The sequence below is a fragment of the Zootoca vivipara genome, chromosome 4 (genome assembly GCF_963506605.1).
Source record: "Zootoca vivipara chromosome 4, rZooViv1.1, whole genome shotgun sequence".
NCBI classification, from domain to species: Eukaryota; Metazoa; Chordata; class Lepidosauria; order Squamata; family Lacertidae; genus Zootoca; species Zootoca vivipara.
Genome location: NC_083279.1, coordinates 79043605 through 79060917, shown reverse-complemented (window position 1 = coordinate 79060917; position 17313 = coordinate 79043605). Strand labels below are relative to the sequence as shown.

The following is a 17313-nucleotide window of genomic DNA, read 5'->3' as shown; positions in this document are numbered from 1 at the left end:
ACACATCAACTTTCATTGGATGTAAAAGACTCCATTTTCCCCACAAGGAGTTAGACAGTCAGTAGGGCTGGCTCAAGACCCTACTGCCCCAGGTTCTTTTTCAAGGTTGCAGAGGATGCTGGACTGCAAAACATGGGTTGCATGCTACCTTCTCAGTGGCACTATTCCAGCCTACACCAACCTAGTGCCTTCCATATGTTTGGATCTCACCTCTCATCAGCCCCAACTAGCACATCTGGAGGGCACCAGGTTGGCAAAGGCTGTGTGTGCAGTCGGGTGAGCACTGAAGATTGGGGAAATGAAGAGAGTGCAGCAGCATAGCATGCTAGCACTTGATTCAAGCTTGGCAGTACCTGGGACAGCATCCATGTAGCAACGACAAAGCAGTTTGCTTTAACAGAACGCTCTTCCTGACTTTGATCAGAAAATAATATCCAGTGCCCAATTGACGGACGGGTTACAGAGTGGGGATCTGCTGCTGCCATCATTGGACTGCTCAAGATTTGGCCATTCAACGAAAAGAGAAGGAATTCATTGAACATTCATAGAAGCAGAGCCTGATTCCATTTTGTCCTTTGAGGAGCACAGAAAACCTTAGGAGGCTCTTTGATAATGAATGGCCAATTACGTGGTCTTTTCTTCCCTAAACCACTGCCTCCTAAGGGTGGTTCTTCTCCCTTCTTAATATGCCATTTAAAGAGGGAGAGAGAAAAGGGTGTCTGCAGCCAGTATTTTCTGCTTCTGTGCAGAAAGAGTGCACCATTTTTCACTACATGCACACAATAACATAGGTGCAAACATTTGCATCTTCAGAGCAACTGGTAACCCTAACGCCTGGATTCATTTATTTTTCAGAAAGAATCTCTTGTTCTCACTAAAGAGCAGAGCTCCTCTCTAGCTGTTACTCCATCACCTTTCTCCAAAGGGAAAGTCACAAGCAAGCCATGAGATACCTTGGATTTGCATTGGTCTACACGGAACCTTAAAATGTGATCAACATACTTAATAAGGAAATTATATAATTTTCATCTGTGTCAGGCTTCGGCTTACTGGAGCAGCAGCAAAAGAATGCCCACATTTTTATTCACAACACCCTATTGTGTACTTTAACGCTTCCTCAATTTTTTTTCCTGGCTGGTGTGAATGTTGTCGATGCAGGAGAGAATTTGGAAAAGAAATGGAAGGGTCATCATAGCCAAGGGTTTTTTTTCCATTTATGAGAGGAGCCAGTTTCAAATGATGTCTTTTTAAACCTCATGTGGGAAAACTGCATGGACATGTGGGATCAACTGTCCATCAATAAGCCAAAACTTTATTCTGTAAATAAATATACTTGCTGATTAGATTTCTGTGACATACTTTTCAAGGCTTAGTCACGACTATTAATTGACCAAGTAACATTAGGATGTCCCGAAAGTGTCTAATTGTAGGCAAAAGGACCACTATTTAGATTGCCCAATCTTAATAATGCCTCGAAATGGTATTAGTAGTGTGTATTTAGTGACAAACCTGCTGCCCTCTAAATGCTCTTGGACTTCAACTCCCATCAGCCCCAGCCAGTATGGTTAATGGTCAGGGATGACAGGAGCTGTAGTTCAGGAATGTCTGGTGGGCTAGAGGTCCCCCATCTCTGCTTACATGCTACCAACATCATTCTTTTTTTCTTTTTTAAAAAAAGATTATGGAATTTCGACACTATTCTCATGCTTTGGTTTTAATAAAGTTTGGTCACCATTAAGATCAGTCATTCATTAGTATAGATGTAGAGGTTATTTGCTAGGCTGGTTCACGTTATCACTTGATGATTACAAGATGAAGTCATAGCTGCCAAGTTATCCCTTCTTTTAAGGGATTTTCCCTTATGCTGAATAGGCTTCCTCGCGAGAAAAGGGAAAACTTGGCAGCTATGCATGAAGTTATTGCTTGCACCCCAACCCACATTTCATATGTTTGTGGATGCAATACTTTTCAAGGAGTCACTTCGTACATCCACGCCTGGATTCAATGGGCTGAATCTGATTTGGCAGGTCACCATTTGTGCAGACTTATAATAATATAAAACGTACACACCACCTTAGATGTGACAGTTTAACTTTCAGAGGATGGGTTCATAAAGCAATGCATTTGGATAAGCACAAATTATAAGAGCAGGAAAAGGTGGGAACAATTAAGTCATTTTTTAATTTTGTATGTTATGATCATATTTGTAAGCAAAGCAATAAAATGTCCCAAACCATTATTTAGAAACCTAGCTTGGTAATTGCCTATAAATACAAGGGTTGTAAACTGTCAGTTTATCAGATAAGATCCTGAGCTGAAAACTCTGGAGAGAGGGAGATGTTGCTCCATCTCATGTCTGTCACAGCACAAGAGGCAAATTGGTATTTATTACAAAACAGCTTGATCTCATTTTTCCACAGCAGTCCTTGCAAAAATCCTACTGATGTATGTAAATGGAATACAAAAACAGAGGCACTTGTTATGACCAATGAAAAGGTAACAGCTGAATCCTGCCCCTCTATCAAGTTATATAGCCATTTCTCACTATCAGCACTCCAGTCAAATTAAATCCATTGATCAGAGCAGCAAAATTCTTTTAGACTAAAGAGCCAAACTCTTTCCAGCTAAGAGGCTCAGGACTGGAGCATTCCCAGGCAATGACATCATCACCCAAGTTTTGTGATGGCAGCCATGGTATGTTTATTTTTTATTTTTTAAATAAGCACATGTTGCCTTAGAAGTCCAACTCATCTTCTCCTGTGGCATTCTCAAAAATAAATATGGCAGTTGGCTGGACCCATAGAGACATACCCTGCCCATCATGAAGACTGGTGTTTTCATATGGTTTCAATACTGATAATGTAGCAGAACATCCATCAGTATAGATATTAGACATAGCCAAAATGCCTGACATAGTGACATCCCATTATTCTCTTGCACAGGGTTCTTCAACCCTGGGACCCCAGGTGTAGTTGGACTACAGCCCCCATCATCCTTGACTATTGCCTATGCTGGCTGGGCATGATGGGAGTTGCAGTCCAGCAACATCTGGGGAACCTAAGGCTGAAGAACGCTGTGAGTCTAGCCCAGCCAAGAAATGAAACCCTCAATGAAACTATACAGATAGACAAAGGGCTTATTGTAAATGGGTGGGGTGACTGGGAGCCACGAGGGGCAAAAAACTGGCTACCCTAACAGTGGCCTGAAGTGCACTCCTTTATTTTCTTCCATATACATTAAATACTGCCTTTCACTTCTGAGTGAGGCAGGAAGATAGAACACTGTTTTAGTGGCAGCAAAACCTACCTGATTGGCCTGACAGTGACACACCTCCAGGGGGCGTTGCAAAATAAAAGCCCTCTCCCTCGAGGTACATCATGCTGATCAGAAGAGCAGCCATTTTGCTAGTTATCTGTAAAGCACAGCTTTTGCTTCAACAGGTCTTTCCCTTCCTTCCTCGTAAGTCCAACATTGTCAACCCACACAATTAGAAACCTTTAGCTCCTTACTCCAGTCAACACATGTCCACAGAAAAACGGCCCAGTGGAGAAAACGGCTCGTTCCATCCTGGCTGTGTTTTCTTTCTTTTTATGAAGGCCTACCTCCAACAAGCAGAGCGAAGGATAGCTGGAGGCTTAAACGTAAAGACAATTCTGTCTTCACCGGAAAATGCCAAAAAATGGTCTTGCTGGGGGTGTTGGCAAGGAACCCAGACAGAAGGATCAGTTCATAAGATTACTGAATATGTATCTTGCCACAAGATGACAGCATTATGGGTTATAATATTTGGATTTCACAGCACGGAAGCTGCATGTGCAACCCTTTCTATGCTCAGCCCCCTCATTCCGTTGCAACAGCTGGGGTGTCTGTTGCTCAGCCTATCAAGGAGCATCTTGACATATTCTTTCAAATAGAAGCAGGGAAAAGCCATGGGGCTTAAAGACATGCTGTCTAGTTCAGATAAAACAGTAGCAAAGAGAAAGAGAGGAAAAGATACAAATGCTCTAGTAGAGGAAAAAAGAAAGAAAGCTAAAAGCAAACAAGGCTTTCCCCCCATTCAGGATTTCAAGTTAATGTTTTTGTTGCTCAAGCTGTAAACATTTGTTATCATTAGGCATCGTCCTAGATGGGAGTGTGACGTTTCACAGTCATCTTAATAGCACTGTTTTTAATAAGCTCTGAAGGTGAACTTCTGTGCTATGTAAGGTCCTATCCACCCCTTGGCTTAATGTGCGTGGTGAACCATATGTGGTTCAAAACTCTTCGTGACCCCATGGAACAGAGCACACCAGGCACTCCTGTTTACATATATTGTACATTGCTACATATATAAGCTTTTAACACCCACACAAACATATTCATCTGTGCAGCCCTTTGTGACAACAAGCGTAGCAAGTAGATACAGTGGTACCTCTACTTACGAATTTAATGCATTCCGAACGCACATTCGTAAGTCGAAAAAAATTGTAAGTCGAATCCCATAGGAATGCATTGGGAGAAAAAATTTGTAAGTCGAAGCAACCCTATCTAAAAATTCGTAAGTACAGTGGAACCTCAGTTTATGAACACCTCGGTTTACGAATTTTCAGTTTACGAACGCTGCGGACCCATCTGGAACGGATTAATTCACTTTCCATTACTTTCAATGGGAAAGTTCACTTCAGTTTATGAATGCTTCAGTTGATGAACAGACTTCCGGAACCAATTACACCCATGCTTCGGGTTAAGTACGCTTTAGGTTGAGTACTCCGCGGACCCGTCTGGAATGGATTAATCCACTTTCCATTACTTTCAATGGGAAAGTTCGCTTCAGTTTATGAACGCTTCAGTTTATGAACAGAATTCCGGAACCAATTGTGTTCATAAACCGAGGTACCACTGTAGAAAAAATCCTATCTAAACCACATCCAAGATGGCGGACAGAGCTCCGTTCGTAAGTAGAAACATTCGTAAAGGAGCTGGGTATGTTTAGCCTGGAGAAGAGAAGGTTAAGGGGTGATATGATAGCCATGTTCAAATATATGAAAGGATGTCATATGGAGGAGGGAGAAAGATTGTTTTCTGCTGCTCCAGAGAAGCGGACACGGAGCAATGGATTCAAACTACAAGAAAGAAGATTCCACCTAAACATTAGGAAGAACTTCCTGACAGTAAGAGCTGTTCGGCAGTGGAATTTGCTACCAAGGAGTGTGGTGGAGTCTCCTTCTTTGGAGGTCTTTAAGCAGAGGCTTGACAGGCATATGTCAAGAATGCTTTGATGGTGTTTCCTGCTTGGCAGGGGGTTGGACTGGATGACCCTTGTGGTCTCTTCCAGCTCTATGATTCTGTAAGTAGAGTTATTCGTAAGTAGAGGTACCTCTGTATTACTATTTCTAATCAGGATATAAACTGGTCTTCAGTCTTGTTGCAACATTCGTCTTTATGACTAACTGGAACATTTTTATTGTTAGTGTTGGTGAAGCTGGTTAGCAACTTGTATGGCTGCTGCAACCACCACTTCAACAGATCAGCAGCAATTTTTCACCGAGATTAAGATTAGTGGCTGTTAAGATTAAAAGAGAGAAACTCATTCTTATTTTGAATGTCAACATTATTTTCGAGAAGAGGTGCATTCCCCCAACTTACGCTCTCCACGCCACATCTTTAACAAGGCACGCTGTGGGCACCAGAAATAAACCGAGCCAGAAGTATCCACACCTCAGCACCATTCCTGCCTGTAAGGAGGGAGAAATAAAGGCAGCGTTAATCACGATCACGTTACACAAGGTAGCAGGGACTGGCTGAAATGAAAGGGTAAGTTAATAACATGGCGTGAAAAAGGAATATAATAAAGGCAACTGAGAAGCAATGTATCTACTGATTTTATTTCACTCCAAGAATTGCCACCCAATTACTGTTGTTGGTTATTCATTCGCAATCCCTACCTTCCAACTTGGTGGGCTTTCAGAGAAGCTTATGGTCGTTACAATGCAAAGTGATGGTTGACCACTAAAGTTTCTCAGAGCACGTGTTGTTCTCAAAGCACAACACAACCTGCCTCCTTTATTATTTCCCCATAATAACTGTGGAAAATATTTCTTGACATTCAACGACATTGTGTGATTGATGCCACACTTAGGTTGTAACTCAGTGATGGTCCTCCATATGTTGGTGGAACTCCAACTCCAACCATCCATAGCCATTGGCCATGATGGTTGGAGTTGATGGGAGTTGAAATCCAACAACATCCGGTGACCCCCCCTCCCTTTTAATGCTTCAGGAGGAAATGCACACTTATGCTTAGTTGCTTAATGCTACTTCAGAAACAGAGGAATGGTCCTTATACTAAGTCAGACCATTGGTTCATCTATCTCAGCACGGCCTACAGCAGGGATCGCCAATGTGATGCCCTCCAGACATTGTTGGACTACAAATCCCATCAACCCTAACCACTGGCAATATTGGCTGGGTCCATTGGGAGTTATAGCCCAACATCTGGAGAACATCACATTGGCTATTCCTGGTTTACAATGACCGGCAGTGACCCTCCAAGCCAATTGAACTTGGCTCCTTCTGCATGCAAAGCATTCCACCACTAAGGTATAGCACTATAGCTCTTCAGAGGCCCATCACATATTGTCATCAGTTCCTCTCCCACATACACTCTCTCAAAATCGTTTTTACTTACTTTGCCAAACCTTTATTAGGCATTACAAATATAGGCCATCATAAAGCATCCATATATAAAATCTTAAAACATATACAAATGAACAGCCATGTAAAAATATGTAATAATGAGGATTTTCATTGGAGTTTCTTCCCGCTAAATAGTGTCATTCATCACCCTAAGAGATACTATTGATACCCTTGTAGCTACTTCCGGGTTAATGTCAGACAGATAGAATCTGATATTTTCATTGTGCCATGATGTTAGACTACCCAGAAAAAGGGGGTAGCACATGTTTGGGTAGCTGTTTGTACAATGGATAGTAGAAAAGAATATGTTCTACTGTGTCTGGCACTTCAAAAAAACACCCACAATGTCTACCATTTCTGGGGATGTTTAAATATCTGCCCTTGACAAAAGCTGAGGGGGAAACGTTCAGTTGGTCTAACATAAAGGCCCTGCGTTGGACTGCATTTATTAATTTTGTAATATAAGTGACCCTGTTATCTGTTGTATTTAAACCATAAAACTTGGAGCAGATTTTATTTACAGCTGACTCAATGTTTTGTTTTTCAGTGTCCCTTAATCTGATTTGAATATTACGATAAATATATTGCTCACTTGAATTATACAAAAGTTCCAAGTCATTACCAATAGATCTGATTTTGCTCTGTAAGAGTTGGAAGCATCTGGATTTATAAGAGTCCTTAAGAAACTCAGAAAGCAGACGCAAAGGCTGGCAATGGAAATGGCAACGCAAATTATAGTGCTAGTCCACACCCAGTATTCCATCGTGTGCATACTTAGCTCTGCACAAATCGTCTCATACTTGATTGCATTTGGGAGCCCCAGGATACGTCAAGAAACTTGAGTGTATCTTATCTAAATCATTATTATATGTTTGTATCCATATTGGGATCCCAAAAAGTAGCTGGGATGACAATTTAGCTTGAAAAACTTGAATAGCACCTGGTATAAATTGGTTACCTTTCTGAAAGTAAAAGCGAACAACTTCCGAGGAGGTACACTTTGCCTGTTTTATAGCGCTTGTGCGATGGTTTGACCAACCTGAGTTGCTCTGGAATAAAATTCCGAGATATCTGTGCATCTTTACTTGCTGGATTTCTTGTCCTCTTATTTTCCAGAATTTTTGTCTTCCCATAGTTTATTGAGAGTTTATTGATTTCACAATAGGAAATCAGGGAGTGTAAAAAACATTTCAGGCCTATCCTCGTCAGTGATAATAAGGCCACATCATCTGCATACAGTAACAGTGGATCCGGGTTTTGATTGATTTTTGGGTCATGTGCTCTGGAATGTGCTCTGGAAGATCTGATAAAATTTTTTTTTTTTAAAAAAGGGGCAAGAATACACCCTTGTTTTACATCTTTCGCATTAGGGGTGTTGGAACCACCTTTGGCACTGAGTTTGATTTGGCCGATGTTAAAGGAATATAAATTCTGTATTAAGATCAGCAAGTGTCAATCTTAATACTGAAATGTGTCCACTGTTGCCAAAAACTTGATGACCAGTGCTGTAAGGCATAGGCTGGATAAGCCAGAATAGATGTTAAACACATCCCTTGGTCCCTGTGACTGATGTGTCTTATGGTATGACAGATCTATTTGGATGTTTTGCTGGTGGTCACACTTTGAAATTCAACTGCATTTAGCAACAAAGCTGTCGCAGCAGGACAACTGCTAGACAGGTGCCATTTCAACACATTTATCATCAGTTCTTTGATGCTAAATCTTGCACGCAATTGCCAGCATGGCAGAGCGGTGGTAAATCTTCCAGAGCTACAAAAGGGAAGATATGCTGTTTGCTTGGACATTTATGAATACTCTGGGACCCAGTGGAGCAAGAAGTAAACAACTTCCTTCCAACCTTGGAATCAATTTTAACAGTGCGTATTTTTTGTGGCAGATGTTTGCAGCCCAAAATACAATGCATATTCTCTAGAGCAGGGGTCGGCAACCTAAGGGCCCCAAAAGCGGCCCATGGGGTCGTTTAACTGGCCCATGGACCCCACCAGCCACTTGGTTGGCTCCCGTGCGCCATGCTAAACCGATGCTGAGCAGAGTGGGGACCGCCTTCCACGATGCTGGCTGGCTTCCCATTGGCTGCAGAAAGCTCCTGCAGCCAATGGGAAGCTGCGCATGCCTCCTCTGTGCTGGGAAGAGCACTGGAAATAGTGTTTGCACATGTGTGTGCGCGCGCATGCATGCACTCCAGCCCACCGTGGCGTCTGCGGGACTGTGAATTGGCCCAAGCCACAAAAACTTTGCCGACCCCTGCTCTAGACCACTCAGTGAAAGCAGGTGCTGCTCAAAGGCAGACCCCTACACAATGCATTGCAGTGGTCTAACCTGGAGGTGATCAGTACCTAGACAACTGAAGCCAAGCTATCTCCACACAGAGAGGGTTGCAACTAGTCCAGCAGCTCTACCGCTGAGTTTATGGCTCTTCCCCATATTTTATCCCACTGAATCTTTGAATGTTTTTGTTCCACTGAATCTTTGAATGTTTTTGTTCCAGGGAGAACTATACTTTCTATTTTCTGTTTGATCCCTCTCAACAATAAAGATGTCGAAGAAGGTAGCTGTGTCCCATATATATATTTATAGCCTTCATTTTATTGGACTCACAAATCCAACCTGCGCTTTTCCCTTGCCACCTGGAGAGCTAGAAATGCATATTTTATCATGGAAAAAGTGGTTGTAGTGCAACAACCCTTGCAAACCAGGGATTTTTAAGGAGTGTCAAGTATCTTGAAAGGGCACATTACTGAAAATGCTTGTAAAACAACCTTTTCTTCTCTTTTCTACATTGCAAAATAGAAACCACAGAATATGTATCAGTTAACACTTTGTCAGTTCTTAACCAAAGATGGATTTTACAAGATCACTGAAGGGAAAAGCTGATGTAGCTTCACAGGACCAGGTTATCCACAAGCAAGCTAAGAAGAAGACAAGAATACCTAGCAAGAGCATTGCTAAATCTAAAAGAAAAACATCTCATTTCCTAACAAGCTCCTCAAAGGCTTTTAGTCTCATTTTTGTAACCAAGTTTGAGGGAATGAGTGACCACATTGTCCGGACATCTGTTTTTAAATATTAATGCACAGGAAAGAACTAGCTAGCTATTAAACCCACCCATGAGAGACATAAAGTAGTATCTCAAGATTGTCTTTACTTTTTTATTCTTTGGAGTTTGACAATTATAAAGAAAGCCCTATAGGAGACAAAATTCAACAGGGATTCGTTTTATTTCCCTTTCCAGCCCTTTGGGTTGTCCCACATACCCTCTCCTCGCACAGGTGTGGAGTATCGTTTCCATTTGAAAAAAAACCTGAGCTGAATCTGAAGCATAGAACAAAACCCCAACTTTATTTTTCTCCACTCATGGGAGAAAATGTGCAACTGGGCTGTTTTTGCCATGGCTTATAACAAGTAGACACACAGAATCCTAAAGGAGTCATAGAATGTACCCTTTTGCTTGTGGGTAATGTTTGCAAAGTGTACAATGCATCGTAAGATTTTCTTAACAGAGAGCTGCAATGAAGACCCCATTATTAAGAGAGTCAGTGATATAGGGATGGAGGACTGGACACCTTGAAAACAATACTGTATGGGGAACTGATGAATCTGGATCCAAAGATGACCTTTTGCGAATTTAAAGTTTCTCCCACTCATGAAAGGGTTTATTAAAATCTCTTTCTAGAGCAACATGCAAGGAAAGTAAAGCTAATTCAATGATCTTCTATAGAATTTGCCTATGATATGCTAGCACAGGGGTTAGGAACCCTAATTAGGCCCACCAGATTTCCACATTTGGCCCAAGAGATGATTTTGGCAAAGCCTGCCCCTACCAGGAGGTCCATAAATATAAGATAAACTTTATTAACTATTTACTAGATGAGGAGTCTCTGTTATAGGAAGCCATAGCTTTTCTGAATCATTCTGCTACCCAGACGTCCCTTCCAGTCTCATGTGATGCACTTAGGCACAGCCCACTTAAAGGGATACTGTCCTCACAGTGTGGGCCTGTAAACACATGGCTGGGCCAAAGGGATCACCTGGTTGTCGGCACTTGCATAGCACTGTGGTATGTTTCTAGACCAGGCATCCCCAAACTGCGCCCCCCCAGATGTTCTGGCCTACAACTCCTATGATCCCTAGCTAACAGGACCAGTAGTCAGGGATGATGGGGTAGTCCAAAACATCTGGAGGGCCGAAGTTTGGGGATGCCTGTTCTAGACCAATGAATATTGATTAGTGGGGCTGAGAACTGAAGGTGCGCTTGTATATCTTCTGAAACTATTTTGCTTCTCATGCATTATTGGACAGGGACTGACAAAAAGCTATTATCCTTGGGCCTTTGCTTCTAGCTATGAGCTATGGAAGCTTTTGTTTAATGAATGTTTTGATTCTGGAACGTGTGTTGAAGAAGGTGACTAAGATATTCAAGGGTCTGGAAACCCTTATGAGGAATGGTTGAGGTAGCTGGGTATGTTTAGCCTGGTAAGAGAGAGGATATGATAGCCATCTTCAAATATCTAAAGGGCTGTCACATGGAGGATGGAGCAAGCTTGTTTTCTCCTGCTCTGGAGGGCAGGTCCTGAACCAATGGATTCAAGCTACCCAAAGCAGATGCCTACTAAATAACAAGTGGAAGACAGGAGTGCCTGGCGTGCTCTAGTCCATGGGGTCACAAAGAGTCGGACACGATTAAACAACAACAACTAAATAACAAGAAAAACCTTCTGATGGTAAGAGCTGTTTGACAGTGGAATGGACTCTCCTTTGTTGGAAGTATTTAAGCAGAGGTTGGATGGCCATCTGTCATAGATGCTTTACTTGAGATTCCTGCATTGCCAGGGTTTGGACTAGATGACCCTCAGGCAAGTTACCTTACATTTCCTTCAGTACTTTAAAAGTAGCTATATTGAGGTGTAGCAAAATGTACATTTACTTACATGCAACAAACTAATCTGTTGAGTGGAATAAGGCAAAGCAACAATAAATTACTTAATTGGTGGCCTACCCTAGTTTAAATATATTTCTCAAGAATGCTTGAATACTTTATTCACTGATAACCTATAGGTCATTTAAAGCCAGATTTGGTTAATTTGACTAATTGGCAATAAACATCCAAACTGATGAGATATAAGGATTCATTGTTTCAATTTTTCATTATTTTTCCAACAGCTTAGTTAAGAATATAATTCAACTGTGCTGGTATGATTGATGTCACGGTGTGGCTACAGAGTATATTGTAATTTATTGCAGGAAATACAATTTCTTACTCATTAGTAGTCTTGGTCAAGCTGAGAAATTACTGCAGGAACAAAATAATTCATTTTCAAAGTTATCCTGGGGGACTCTTGACAGGTTACAATCATTCTTACAGGTTTAATTGCAAGCCCCGAAACATATTCAATAAAGGATGCAGTGGGTAGCTTTCTATCGCTGTAAATGAAGTTGTATACAGAGAGAAAGGTATCACAAATCTGGGAAACACAGGTTTGATGAAACAGACAATGTGGCAATGTTACATGCTTTAATCACTCTTTTGATGTGAACTGCCACTCCGCACATATAATTTATGACATGAAAGGGGCCATTCACTGCCAGCTTCAGTTATCATCATTTTTTCACTGGTAGCTGGATCTCCTACATTTCAGCTTTTACAAGTAGCCTTACTCTTATATTATACAGTAGCTGGTTTTATATAACAGTTATGCCGTTACTATGTATGCTGCAGGGGGGAAAATAATTAAATTTTACAGAAACCCACCTTTGAATGAAAGGCTCACAGGGAGTAATTATATTGAACAGAAGCCCAAGGATTCCCAATGAAGATATCTAGCACAGTAATACAAAATGCTATATCAATGCACCAATGGGCCAAATTAAGACTACAGAGTGAATAGTAATACTGAAATGTTCTGCTGTCTGTATATTATACTAACAAGAGATCTGGGGAGGGGAGTTGTGCCCAACTTCCCCCTTAGACAAAATGTTTAAGAGGGAGAATGAGACACTGTAGATACTTCTAGACCCAGACTCCTTGACTAGGCAGGTGTTAGGATGCATATTGATGTGTCTATATATGGAAGTTCTCCCACCTATTCTCTGTATTTGACCATACTCAGTGAGATGGTTGGTGCTATCAGGTTCGACTGTTTGGGAAAAGAGAATAGTGATGGGTACTGAATCATGGTGCCCACTCCCCCCCCCCAAGATTCTTAGTCCACCCATTTGATTGGCAGGTGGGCTCTAGCAAAGGGGTTGCCAACATGGTAACCTCCAGGTGTCATTGGACTACAACTCCTATCATCCCTGACCATTGGCCATACCGGCTGAGGCTGATAGGTGCTGCAGTCCAATAACATCTGGAGGTGACCACACCGGCTACTGTGTTAGCTGGGGACTCTGTGTTTCACCCGTGACTGCCTATGAACCTCTTGTTGAGGGTGACTATGTTCTACAAGAGTTTTCTCTCAGGTATGTAGACTAGGAAGGACCATGTTTTTCAACAGGAAGGGTCTTCTGCAATGAGTAAATAATGAATATGGTTGTCAAATCCCATTCAGAAGTTCATGAACTAAGCACAATGTAGCTGCAAACAAAATTTCAACTACTAAAAAGATAACTGGCACCCACATATAGATTTTTAAGTACAAGCAATTTTGAAAAGTTCAAAATTAATAAAGCTTGATTTATGCAGATTAAAAAAAAACTATTTTCGAATTTAAACATTTTGCTTCAGCTCTATTTTGGTTGATACAAGACACAGCACCCAAGGATTCCTGTAACAGTCATAACCACACCTACAAATTGTTCTACAGAGCCAATGATGTCTGCACCAAATGGAGACGAAACAAAGACTTAAGAAAAGCAACGTTTTGTCTGGCAACCACATAGAGGTTCTAATGCTCTGGACACCCCACCATGCATGGTAAGTGAAAACACCCTTCATGTCCCATAAACTCAATGGGATGGAACCTATGCATACCACAAATGAATCTGACTCGATAGGCACCATTCCCTTCATTATTCTCTCTCCTTCATATTGTTCCCATTACAGCTTATAATTTTACTTAGGTTCTGAGTGGCCCCTTGTAAATGTCACCTCCAGTGGTGCTGTTACAGCTAAGTAATTTTAGGCTCTGGAATAAATGGACTAACTGTGGGGTGGGGGGTTCCGTAGATGGTAATGTGTGCAACTTCACATAGTTCCAGATAAAAAAAGAGAAATCAAAAATCAACAAGTGAATCGATCTGTTAATCATTAACTATTTGTGGAGAGCTAGCCCATTGCCTCTTTCCTATTAGAAAGAAGGGTGAAACGCCCCATAATTATTATCCCCCTACATAATTCATTAATTGATTTTCAAGCCTCTTATAAAAAACAACCTTACTTCCATTGGGTGCATATACACCTGCCCATATCCATTGTTCCCTTTCTATTAAGGTTCTTACTATTACAATTCTGCCCTCTTTATCTTTCCATATCAATTCTGGCTCCCATTTACTCTTCACATATATTACTACCCCTCTTTTTCCCCTTTCATCCGAATGTAATAAATTCCATTCCCAATTTGTCATTTTTTAATACTCTCTCATGTTTTTTATTTACGTGTGTCTCTTGTAGACAAATCACATCCTACTTTTGTTTTCTCAGAGTATGCCCTATCCTATTCCTCTTTTTTAAAAATTCAAACCATTAACATTCCAGGAGATAAGTTTCAGTTTCATATTTATTTTCCATAGTCTAAAGTAAAATAGTATTGGATAATAAAAATATAGAGTAGTTAGAACAAAGAACAGGAGAAAAGGCAGAGAAAAGTTAAAATGATTAGAGCAGAAGATGGATGAAAGAAGGATGGAAGGTGAAAAAAGAAGAAAGAAGAGAATATAGTAAATTATGTTAATCAATTGCTCAGTCCTTTTGCTCTCCCTCTTCTTCCCCCCTCCTCCCCCCTCCTCCCGCTCTGCCTCAGTACCGACGTCTTCTTCCACTTCCTCGTAGTTGAGTTGTTGGTCTTTAACTGTTCTTGCCCTGTCTCCACCAAATTCTTGATTAACTATTTGTGGAGAGCTAGCCCATTGCCTCTTTCCTATTAGAAAGAAGGGTGAAACACAACTTCCTTAGTCCTGAACTGCACTGTTTGCCCAGAGGATCATGTTCTTCCTTTTCAACCATGTGACTTTTAACTTACGGAACATGATTGTTTGAAGGTGTCCATCACACAATGCAATTCAATGCTATCAATAACTCAGAGATCTATGCTTCTGTGCAAATCCTCTCAACTCATTCCATCCCCCATTTAACAACAACAAGAACAACAATGTACCCAGTACATTGTACAAGTATAAAAGAACACAACAAAACATCAAACAAAAGCTTCCCACTATAGGGCTGCCTTCAGATGTCTACAGAAGGTCGTAAAATTGTTGATCTCTTTGACATCTGATGGGAGGGCATTCCACAGGGCGGGCACAACTACCAAGAAAGCCCCCTGCCTAGTTCACTGTAATTTCACTTCTCACAATGACAGAACTGCCAGAAGGCCCTCTGAGCTGAATCTCAGTGACCGGGCTGAATGATGAGGGTGGAAACGGTCCTTCAGGTGTACAGCCAATACCTGGCTGCCTTTTCCTTGTACAGCCCCAAAAGAGACTGGAGCAGGTGGGTGATGACAATGTCCACCTTGCCTTCCCCCACTAAGCCAATGGAATCTTATGAACGGAGGTCTATCTCTCTCTAGATTTCAGACAACCCAATTCTGTTGCCTTGATCTCCTTATCTACCGGGTATCAGTAAGAAATCCCTATGTCCTTGAAAACATCTCAAAGAAAGCTGCATTTCTGCCTTTGTGGGACTCTTGAGTAATGAATAATTTCAGGCCCTTTGTTGAAGAAGCAGGAGGAGGAAGAAATCTGATAGTTCTAGGCTTCACTACACTTTATGGCATTGATTTATATTTTCCTTCTAATTAACATTACTAGGAAAAACATTTGGTTTGGAGTATTTAAGGGGAGCTGCACTGCAGCCCGTCTTCAAGAGCTCCAGGGTGGAGGTTTCAGCAGGCCCCACCTGTGCCTCTACAATGAATTACTTCCGCAAACACACAGGCCCAAAGCCTTTCTGAATCCTTCCCCATAATCCCCAACATCTGTTCTGTGTCCAATCCAGACCAACTGTGGGAATCTGCTGTCAGCATTAGCACAGATGAGTAAACATACAAGTGCCTGAGTTAGACGGCCCTGTGATTTCAGCTGAGAACTCCGGACATAAAGCAAGTTTCTTATTTAAACCATTCACAATGAAAAGGAAGCACCTGTTCAGAGACTATCCAAAATAAATTTTCCAGGAGTCTTTAAAAAAGAAGGAAAAAGGATGACTGACAGCACTAGTTCAAGGTATGACATGAGCGCAAGTCAAAACATTTGTTACTAAGGGAGCTCCATTAATAATATAAACAGGTTACCGGTACTTTCCTTTTCTGCCTCAACAATGCACACATCTGCTGTCTAGGGCTAGAGCTCTGGGATAGTTTTATACTGGATTCATGCCAAACTGCAGCTGATCCATGTGATCAGTACTGTACTGTGGGCGAGTTGCATGTCTGATGGTCACTGAGGCACAAATGGAGATCAAGTGGCAAACAACTTTCAAATGCTATGGAACCCACTTGAAGACACCATCCTGTAAGAAGCATTTTGACCGTAATATTGAATCAGTCCTCAGCCAATTCTGAATCTACAATTCTATGATTCTACATGGAGTAGCCAAGGTGATTGCTGCTTTGGCATTTGCTAGGAACTACTTCTGCTTCCCCTTCATGGATCAATGCCTTGTCGTGGCGAAGGGGCTTGAATAACTCGGAGAAGCTATGAGCTATGCCATGCAGGGCCACCCAAGATGGACAGGTCATAGTGGAGAGTTTTGACTAAACGTGATCCACCTGGAGAAGGAACTGGCAAGCCACTCCAGTATCCCTGCCAAGAAAACTCCATGGACAAAGACAACAGGCATATAAAAGTTATGACGCTGGAAGATGAGCCCCTCAGGTCGGAAGGCGTCCAACATGCTACTGAGGAAGAGCGGAGGACAAGTACAAGTAGATTCAGAGCTGATGAAGCGGCTGGGCCAAAGCCGAAAGGATGCTCAGTTGCGGATATGCCTGGAAGCGAAAGGAAAGTCCGATGCTGTAAAGAAAAATATTGCATAGGAACCTGGAATGTAAGAACCATGAGTGGAGGTAAGCTGGATGTGGTCAAAAATGAGATGACAAGAATAAATATTGACATCCTGGGCATCAGTGAACTAAAATGGAAGGGAATGGGCGAATTCAGTTCGGGTGACTATCATATCTACTACTGTGGGCAAGAATCCTGTAGCAGAAATGGAGTGGCCCTCATAGTCAACAAAAGAGTGGCAAAAGCTGTAATGGGATGCAATCTCAAAAATGACAGAATGATCTCGATACGAATCCAAGGCAGACCTTTTAACATCACAGTAATCCAAGTTTATGCACCAACTACCGGTGCTGAAGAAAGTGAAATTGACCAATTCTATGAAGACCTACAACAACTTCTAGAAATGACACCAAAGAAGGATGTTCTTCTCATTACAGGGGATTGGAATGCTAAAGT

The 17313-nt window shown here is 41.6% G+C and overlaps 1 protein-coding gene across 5 annotated transcripts in view; it reads right to left on the bottom strand.

Annotated features, from left to right (window-relative positions):
* The window catches only part of ATP8A2 (ATPase phospholipid transporting 8A2), a 333748-nt gene that overhangs the window by 32311 nt on the left and 284124 nt on the right, over positions 1–17313 (bottom strand). For all 5 annotated transcript variants that reach the window (XM_060273822.1, XM_060273823.1, XM_060273824.1 and 2 more), the window contains one exon: positions 5626–5714. In XM_060273822.1, coding sequence (XP_060129805.1) covers positions 5626–5714 — 89 coding nt within the window. The remainder of the gene's footprint in view (positions 1–5625; positions 5715–17313) is intronic.